General features: G+C 42.7%; 1 protein-coding gene across 1 annotated transcript in view; it reads right to left on the reverse strand.

Annotated features, from left to right (window-relative positions):
• Nucleotides 1-6,127, reverse strand: part of LOC122551266 (serine/threonine-protein kinase 17B-like) — a 29,560-nt gene extending 23,433 nt beyond the window's left edge. The window contains exon 1 of the mRNA XM_043692899.1: nt 5,438-6,127. Within this exon, the coding sequence (XP_043548834.1) occupies nt 5,438-5,568 (131 nt within the window). The 5' untranslated portion in view covers nt 5,569-6,127. The remainder of the gene's footprint in view (nt 1-5,437) is intronic.
• Between the last annotated feature and the right edge of the window lie 4,154 nt (nt 6,128-10,281).

Here is a 10,281-nt window from a genome sequence, read left to right on the forward strand (position 1 = left end):
TCCCAGAGTCTGCGCGAGTTTCCTCCGGGTGCTCCGGTTTCCTCCCACAATCCAAAGATATGCAGGTTAGGTGAATTGGCCATGCTAAATTGCCCGTAGTGTTAGGTGAAGGGGTAAATGTAGGGGAATGGGTTGCGCTTCGGCGGGTTGGTGTGGACTTGTTGGACCGAAGGGCCTACTTCCACACTAAGTAATTTAAGTAGTCTAAAGGTGACGTGTGAAGTGTTTTTGTAAAAAAAATGTCAAAAGCGAAACTCTTGCTGAATACTTGGCAAAAGTGAGAACTGCAGATGCTGGAGATGAGAGTAGAGTGTGTGGTGCTGGAAAAGGACAGCAGGTCAGGCAGCATCTGAGGAGCAGGACAATTGATGTTTCGGGCAAAAGCTCTTTATCAGGAATTTGCGAATACTATATAGCAGTACCATAGTGAATGGATAACACAGACAGCATCAACAGCTTTTTTGTTAAATTTCAACTTGAAGCCAAATTTTTGTTAGTTGAGTTGAGAGAAATGTAACCTAGATCATTCCAAAACAAGATGCAACAGCAGAATGAAAAGAGCTTATCAAAAATACATTTGAAAATTCAATTGTGCAGAACTTTTTCATGCATCCCAAGCTTTTTGCCACAAAACTAGAATTATCATTACCCTCCAATGGTTCTCCACTACAGCAAGATCATGATTTACATCCCAACTTAACTGACCCTTTCTACATTGCATTTCAACTGGCAAAATAGTTCTACTCAAATTTTATAAACTTGACCTTGACCACGTAGTTAAAATACTTCTCAAATACTTTTATCATCTCACGCTTACATTGCATCCCCTAGCATTCTGTAACCACAAGTTCAAGCCCTGTACTCTAGTAACAGCCGTTACTTTGAAATTATCCAATTCTACTGTAGCAAAGCCATTTCAAGAAGAAGGAGATGAAGTCACTGTAGCTGCTGTGATTCAATCTGAAATACAAAAGCATGATAACCACATGGCCACTTCCCAGAATACAAGTTCTCAAATGACAAATGTGGAAACTGAACAGTTCTGTATTTAAGTTCACAATTTCAGATTTGCACATGTCAATTTACATTTTCTTATAGTCAAAGTAGAAGATGTACAGAAGTAAAAATCAAAATCATTGGAGGCAATGTTGTAGGAACAATAGGAAGAAATTCAGTGCTTTGATTTAGGACAAGAATTAAGAATTGAGGTAGGTCAATTGACTGTTCAAAACTGCCAACCAAATGTGGCTAATCTTCTACCACAACTCTACTCTACTTCGACAATTCCTACAATCTTAATTCCTTTTCTAATCAAAACTTTATTATGTTCAAGTAACAGGCCAGTGACCTTTGATATTCACAACTTTCTTGCCCCTTTAAATGACATCCATGTTCTATTTACAAAATTACATGGAGTAATGAAGTTCAGATGAACTCCAAGAAATATGCAACACATCTATTTCTGCTGGGTAGGTCTACTTAAATTGGCCTAATACTTAAATTTGAAGAAAGTAGAAATATTCCTCTGATCTTCTTTTGAAATAGTGCCAAAGACTAATATACTCATCTAAGAGGACAGATATGTCCTTCCAAAACATGGCAGTTATCAGTATCACACTGCACTGTCAAAGAGAGTTCAAGTATGGGTGGCACAGTGGTTAAGTGGCTAGCACTGCTGCCTCACAGCACCAGGGATCCAGGCTTGATTCCTGCCTCGGGATGCTGTTGTGTGTGGAGTTTGCACATTCCCCCTGCGTCTGAGAGAATTTCCTCCAGGTGTTCTGGTTTCCTCCCACAATACAAAGATGTGCAGGTCAGGTGAATTGGCTGTGCTAAATTGCCTGTAGCATGAGGTGCAATAGTCAGGGGTAAATATAGGGTAGAGAATTGGGTCTGTGTGTGTTACTCTTTGGAAGGTTGGTGTGGACTTGTTGACCGAAGGGCCTGTTTCCATACTGTAGGGAATCTAATCTAAAAATAAAGTTTCTCAGGTGGTTTTTGGACCCACAGATTTCTGATTCACAAGTCTTAGCTACAAACTAAACTATAGATAACAGTAAATAAATGGGCTGCATGAGAAATAAATATGGTTACCTTGTAAGATAACAAATTATCAAAATTTTAAAATTTTCACCCGACATCCTTGCTTTTTCTCATTAACTATAGATACTCCAAGGATCTTTAGATTTATTCTTGTTTTTGATCTACGTGCCATAAGACCATAAGTAGTAGGAGTGGAAGTAAGGCCATTCAGCCCATCGAGTCCACTCCGCCATTCAATCAGGGCTGATGGGTATTTTAGCACCACTTACTCGCACTCTACCCATATCCCTTAATTCCTTGAGAGATTAAGAATTTGTCAATCTCTGCCTTAAAGACATTTAACATCCTGGCCTCCACTGCGTTCCGTGATGTGAATTCCACAGGCCCACCACTCTCAAGCCGAAGAAATGTCTCATTTCTGTTCTAAATTGACCCCCTCCAATTCTAAGGCTGTGCCCACAAGTCCTAGTAGCCCCGCCTGACAGAAACAATTTCCCAACGTCCACCCTTTCTAAGCCATGCACTCTTTTGTAAGTTTCTATTAGATCTCCCCTCAACCTTCTAAACTCTGATGAATACAATCCCAGGATCCTCAGCCATTCATCGTATGTTAGGCATACCATTCCAGGGATCATCCATGTGAATCTCCGCTGGACATGTTCCAGTGCCAGTATGTCCTTCTAAATGGGGCCTAACCAGAGCTTTATAGAGTCTCAGTAGCACATCACTGCTTTTACATTCCAACCCTCTTGAGATAAATGACAACATTAAATTTGCTTTCTTAACCAGACTCCGTCAGCAAATCAACCTTTAGAGAATCCTGTACGAGCACTCCTAGATCCCTTTGTACTTTGGCTTAATGAATTTTCTCAGTTTATAAAATAGTCCATGCCTGTGTTGTTTTTTTTCCCCCCAAAGTGCATTTGCTCACATTGAATTTCATCAGCCATTTATTGGACTACTCTCCTAAACTGTCTAAATCTTTCTGTAGCCTCCCCAGAACTACCTGCCTGTCCACCTAACTTCGTATCATTGGCGAACTTCACCAGAACGCCCCCAATCTCTTCATCCAGATAAATTATAGTGAACAGCTGCAGCCCCAACATTGAACCCTGCAGGACACCACTTGTCATCAGCTGCCATTCCAAACAAGAACCTTTTATCCCAACTCTCTGCCTTCTGTCAGACAGCCAATATTCAATCCATGCCAGTAGCTCACCTCGAACACCATGGGCCCTCACCTTACTCAGCAGCCTCCCATGAGGCACCTTATCAAAGGCCTTTTGGAAGTCTAGGTAGATAACATCCACTGGGTTTCCCTGGTCTAACCTACTTGTTATCTCTTCAAAGATTTCCAACGAATTCTTTGTCAGACACAACCTCTTCTTACAAAATCCATGATGATTTGTTCTAATTCGACCGTGCACTTCCAAGAATTTGGAAATCTCATCCTTAATGATGGATTCTAGAACTTTACCTACAACCGAGATTAGGCTAATCGGCCTATAATTTTCCATCTTTTGTCTTGATCCTTTCTTAAGCAAGGGGGTTACAACAATGATTTTCCAATCATTTGGGACCTTCCCTGACTCCAGTGATTTTTGAAAGATTACAATCAAAGCATCTGCTATTTCTTCAGCCATCTCCCTCAAAACTCTAGGATGTAGCCCATCCAGGCCAGGAGATTTATCAATTTTTAGACCTTTTAGCTTTTCAAGTACTTTCTCCTTTGTAATGGCCACCATACTCACCTCTGCCCCTTGACAATCCTTAATTGTTGGGATATTACTCATGTCTTCCACTGTGAAGACTGACACAAAATACTTAAGTTCTTCAGCTATTTCCTTATCTCCCATCACTAGCCTTCCTGCATCAATTTGTCTCTCGTTTGTTTCATATGTATTGAAAAACTTACCATCATTTCTAATATTACTGGCTAGCTTACCTTCATATTTGATCCTCTCCTTCCTTATTTCTCTCTTTGTTATCCTGTTTGCTTCTGTAGTCTTCCCAATCTGATTTCCCAGTGCTCTTGGCCACTTCATAGGCTCTGTCTTTTTCTGTGATACATTTTCTGAGTTCCTTCGTCAGCTATCGTTGTCTAATTGCCTCCCCCCACTTGGATGTTTAACTGCCAGTCCTGAAACCCCTTCAACATCTCTGGGATGCCTACCACATCATAATCATTTACAATGATTTGTGCTGTTAATTCATCTACTTTGTTACAAATGCTTCAAGCATTCAGGTAATGAACCTTAATGCTAGTTTTGTTATATTCTTTATCTGCGTCTATGACTTGACAGCGTTGCGCAGAGATTAATCTTAACTGGTAAGCTAAGAACCAGCTCTGCATCACCACTACCCCTTCAAATCAAAGTACTGGTGTTAAAATTAGCTAAAATTCAACTTCCAACACAGAGCAGAAATTTCTTCAAATTTGACATTAAGATGAAACCATTGTCATCAATGCCCTCTCTAAACACCATAGTTCCAGAATCCACCTCTTAGCATCACCAGCTAGAGACCAAACTGGTCTAGTTACAATTTTGGTGCCATAACAGACATTAATAGGAACTTCTAATTAAATACATGCAGCATCTGTCCCACCTCTAACATGCCCAGCTTTGCCTCTTGGATGCTTAGTTGCTCTTAAAATCGCCTTTGATTACCTCCAGGCTTGACTACTCCAACATACTTCTGACCAGTTATTTTACCAAATTCTACCCTCCATTTAACCGAGATTACCTAAATTCTGCCTTCAAAGCCCTCATTTAAGTCACATACACCTCGATCAACGTTAATTGACTTACTCTGGCTTCCAATCAAGCAAGGCTTTGGTTTTAAAGATCTCATCCTGCTTTCAATCTCGCTTTGGCCTGTCAGTCTATCTCGAGAATCGTCTTGACGTCCACAAGTGACATACCTACAATACTCGAATTTCAGCTTGAGTACTGCCACTTTCACTAATTTCAATTCTGGATGCTGTACCTTCAGGGGCTTTGGCCCTAACCTCTACCCTCAAGTTTATTGATCGCATTTTCCACCTTCAAAACATCCTATCACAAAAAAAAAAGTTAACATATTCGACCAAGTTTATACTCGTGTGCCCTGGATCAGTGCCACGTTATAAAGTCCGGCGCACCAGCCCGAAACATCTTAACACATCAAAGACGTTCTCTAAAAAAGTAGATAATTCAGTGAAAAAGAACTGACTGCAGACAAAATAAACGCACACGTCACGAAAGCTGAACGAGACACATCCCTACAAACTTCAACCTAAACTTCAACCTTACCGAGTTACCCGCACAAAAAATAAAATAAAAGGAACTGCACGAGAAGATTCGCCAACTCAAGAGTTTGTTAGTCTAAGTGTTGTTAAAAACACTGCGCTCACCTGCCCAGTTCCTTCGGTGTCACCGTGTAGTTGCTGTAGAAAGAGTCTGTCTTGAAAGCGGTCTGGATGTATGTGAACAGGACGGGCCGCTTGTCCCTGTCCGCCATCCTCCGGCAACGGCTCTCGCACATCCCTACCTCTCCCTTCCCCGACCAACTCACCGCTGAACGGGACGGGACACCAGCTCCTTCGAGCCGGCAACAAGGACACGCGAGCGCACGACACCGGGCAACGTCTCCGAAGCAGCGCCTCTCAAGTCTGGAGATGGTTCGCCCCCTTCCCGAACAGGGACCGCGCAGCGCCGTCCACTGGTTCCTTAACGACTTCCCTCTCCCACCGAAGTGTTCAGCGGCTCGCGCCCATTGATTGGAGCAGGGCCGCGTGGGTGCGTGCTCGGCTCCGGCGGAGAGGCGGGGCTGCGCCTGCGCGCCCCTTGGCGAGAGGGGTGGAGTCGAGGCGAGGACGCGTTCCACTTGGAGCGCGGAGTGGTGAGTGAGTTCGCTCGTGCGCTCTCCACGCGGGGCGAGCTCAACTACCAAGGAGCATGCGCGTATTTCTGGCGAGTCCTTTTTTTGATTTTTAAAACTGACCCAACCCAACTGGCAGCCAATGAACGGATGGAGAACGTCACTGGATTTAAAAATAGCTCCGTGTGAACGGCCGCCTGTGGGAAAAGAACTTGTAGTTTGTAATCTGCACAAATTCAAAAATACAAATGGTTAGGATTACTGGCGCTCGCAACTTCTTACGATTTACTTAACACTAAGGTAAGGGTATGGTCAATAGGCTTTTAGTATTTTAAAGACTGCACACTACAATCCATCCTCAGCAATTCAGATGCAAAGAGGCTGAACTGTTGACTCGATTCCAGAAAACGACCTCAGATCATAGAGTGATACTGGGCAAAAGTTTCTAATAGCTGGGTTTTCCTAAATCAAAATCAGTCCTTGATTATACTAAACCCAAAAGCAAACTAATATTTTTCAATGTTTTCTCTCTTTCATAGTCCCCCCATTTTAAACTTCCATGAATTCTCCAGGGGTCTATGCAGTCAACTGCTGTCTTGACAGATCCTGGTTTAAAGTCGTGGTTCTGAAAGAATGATTCAGTTAAGTTTTAAACACCTTCACAAAAATAGACCAAAGCCTCAAGTTTAAAATCCAAATTCTAAAGCAAATGATAATATAATATACAAATTACAGACGTTTCATACCAGATAGAAATACACGCTGTCAACTAGGAAATTGGGGTGTGGGCTGACAGAGCCTATCAGGCAGTCCCAGCAAGGCAGATAGATGATGGCTGGCTGTTTCATTACCACAAGGGTGGGAAACAAGGGAGCTGTATAAGAATGCGCAATCTGTGCAGAATACCAAGCAAGTGCAGACCACTCAAAACCACTTATCTGCCTATGCTAATTTATATATGATTTGGAGATGCCCATGTTGGACTGGGGTAGACAAAGTTTAAAATCACACAACACCCAGGTTATAGTCCAACAGTGTATTTGGAAGCAATAGCTTTAGAAGCACTGCTTCTTCATCAGGTGATTGTGGAGCAGAACCATAAGACACAGAATTTATAGCAACAGGATTGCAGTGTCATTGGAATGTAATATTAAACGCCTGCAACACATTATCGATGAGGATGAGCATCTCGCCAAGACCTTCCCCATGTTCCCACTTCTTGCCTTTAAACAACCACCAAACCTCAAACAGATCATTGTTCACAGCAAAGTGCCCAGCCTTCAGGACAACAGCATACAAACCTGTCATGCCAGACGCTGCAAGATGTGTCAGAGTGTCAACACAGATACCACCATTACACGTGGAGACATCACCCACTGTGTAAGCAGCCAACATTGTCTCTCTCATATGCTGCAGGCAAGGATGTCCTGAGGCATGGAATAGAGACAATAGATGAATGGACACCGCACAGCAATCACCAGCCAGGGGTGTTCCCTCCTAGTTAGGGAGCACTTCAGTGGTCTGGAACATTCGACTTCTGACCTTTGGGTGACTATCCTCCAAGGCTCACTTCGGGACAGATAACAACGCAAAGTGGCCGAGTAGCGGCTGATAGCCAAGTTCGGTCCCCATGGGGATGGCCTCAACCGGGACCTTGGGTTCATGTCACACTACATGTGACCCCACTACACTATACACTCTCACATACCCATACACTCACGCAGACCCTCTCTCATACACAAGCTCTCTCTTATATGCTCACACATACTCCCCCCAACACTTACACCCACACACACATCCTCTCATAGACTTATACTTCATTACACTCACATACATAGACACACTCTGTCACAGCCACTCACACACACACACCCATATGCACACACACTCAGTCTCCCCTGTACGTGCACACATCTAAGTTTATGGGGTGAACTTATACTTGTAAAATTACATTTTATATTGCTCAAAAACTGCATCAATCCATATAAGATTCTGTAAATTCCACTTTAGAAATATAATCAATCTGACCTAACACTGGGACACAGACTTTAACCTCATACCTTCAATGCATTAACTGAACTGAGGTAGCACCTACTGTTAAAGCTATCTTGAGGATGTAACTTTAAAAACGTGCTTGGATTTACATATGAAGGAGCTGAAACTAACATGATCATTCTAAAAGTTGAAAGACTTAAGCTAAAGTTGTTTAATACTACAGTCCATGACACTGCAATCCTGTTGCTATAAATTCTGTGTCTTATGATTCTGCTTCACAACCACCTGATGAAGACGCAGCACTTTGAAAGCTAGTTCTTCCAAATAAACCTGTTGGACTATAACCTATTGTTGTGTGATTCCTAATTTATATAAAGTATATCACAGTGCTTCTCCTAGATTTCAATATTCATACAGGTAGTCATAGAGTCATAGAGATGTACAGCACGGAAACAGAGCCTTCAGTCCAGCTTGTCCATGTTGACCAGCTATCCTAATCTAAGTTAGTCCCATTTGTCAGCGTTTGGCCCATATCCCTCTAAACTTTTCCTATTCATATACCCATCCAGATGCCTTTTAAATGCTGTAATTGAACCATCCTCCACCACATCCTCTGGCAGCACCACCCTTTGCATGAAAAAGCTGCCCCTTAGGTCCCTTTTATATTGATCCCCTCTCACCCTAAACCTATGCCCTGTAGTTCTGGACTCCCACACTCCAGGGAAAAAAGACTTGGTAGCTGTCCTATAATGCTACGGTTGCATTTCAATGAAGGGCTTTTGCCCGAAACGTCGATTTTACTGCTCCTCGAATGCTGCCTGAACTGCTGTGCTTTTCCAGCACCACTCTAATCTAGACTCTGATTTCCAGCATCTGCAGTCATTGTTTTTACCCTGAATTCCAATGAAACCTTGCTTAATAAAATATCGCTTAATATAAATAATGGACAAAACTAAAAATCACACAAAACCAGGTTTGTTTGGAGGCACTAGCTTTCAAAGCACTGCTTTTTCATCAGGTGGTCATGAAGCAAGATGTGCCACAGCAAAAAAAACATAATGACCTCCTCAGGAGACAGAATGAGCAGCAACCGATAAGGTACACTTCATTGTCCAGTACTTCCTGGGAGTCGAAAAACTACACTATGTTCTTTGCAGCCTGCAACACGTTATAGATGAGGATGAGCACCTCGCCAAGACCTTCCCCATGCCTCCACTTCTTGCCTTTAAACAATCACCAAATTTCAAACAAATCATTGTTCACAGCAAACTGCCTGGCTTTCAGGACAATACCATACAACCCGGTCACAGCAGACTCTGCATGACATGTCAGAGTGTTGACAAACATTACCCCCATGTGAGGACACCACCTACCATGTACGCAGCCGGTACTCATGTGACTTGGCCAACATTATCTATCTCACACGTTGCAGGCCATGATGCCCGATGCCCTGAGACATGGTACATTGGTGAGACTGAGCAGAGGCAGCGGCAACACACAATGAATGGACACCACACAACAATCACCAGTCAGGAGTGTTCCCTCCCAGTCGGGGAACAATTTAGCAGTCCAGGACATTCGGCTCAGTCCGGGACATTCAGGTAGACATTGGAACAGGCAACAAAGCAAAGTGGCCAAGCTGAGGCTGATAGCCAAGTTCGGTACCCATGGGGATGCCTTAACCGGGACCTTGGGTTCATGTTGCACTACAGGTGACCCCACTGCACAATACACTCTCTCTCTCTCACACACACACACTCTCTCTCTCTCTCTCTCCTACTGACCCACATACACGCAGCACCTCTCTCATACGTCCACACATACACACCCCACACTCACACGAATACATGCACCCTCTCACAGACTTATACCCCATTACACTCACACACGTACACTATCTCACAGACACTCACAACCCCCCACACACACACACATATAAGTTTGTGGGGTGAATTTGTACTTGCAGAATTACATTTTATTTTACATAAAAAACTGCATAAATCCATGTAAAATTCTGAAAATCCCACTTTAGAAATAGAATCAGTCTGAGCGAACATTGGGACACAGACAGACTTTAACTTCACAGCTTCAATGCATTATCTGAGCTGAGATGGCACCTTTTGTTAAAAGCTATCTTGAGAATGTAACTTTAAAAAAGTTCTGGGATTTACATATGAAGGAACTGAAACTAACATGATCACTCTAAAAGATGAAAGACTCCAGCTAAATTTATTTAATGTTATATTCCAATGACACTGTTGCTATAAATTTTGTGTCATATGTTTCTGCTCCACAATCACCTGATGAAGAAGCAGTGCTTCGAAAGCTAGTGTCTCCAAATAAACCTCTTGGACTATAACCTGGTGTTGTGTGATTTTTAAC

Source organism: Chiloscyllium plagiosum, chromosome 7, assembly GCF_004010195.1.
Source record: "Chiloscyllium plagiosum isolate BGI_BamShark_2017 chromosome 7, ASM401019v2, whole genome shotgun sequence".
NCBI classification, from domain to species: Eukaryota; Metazoa; Chordata; class Chondrichthyes; order Orectolobiformes; family Hemiscylliidae; genus Chiloscyllium; species Chiloscyllium plagiosum.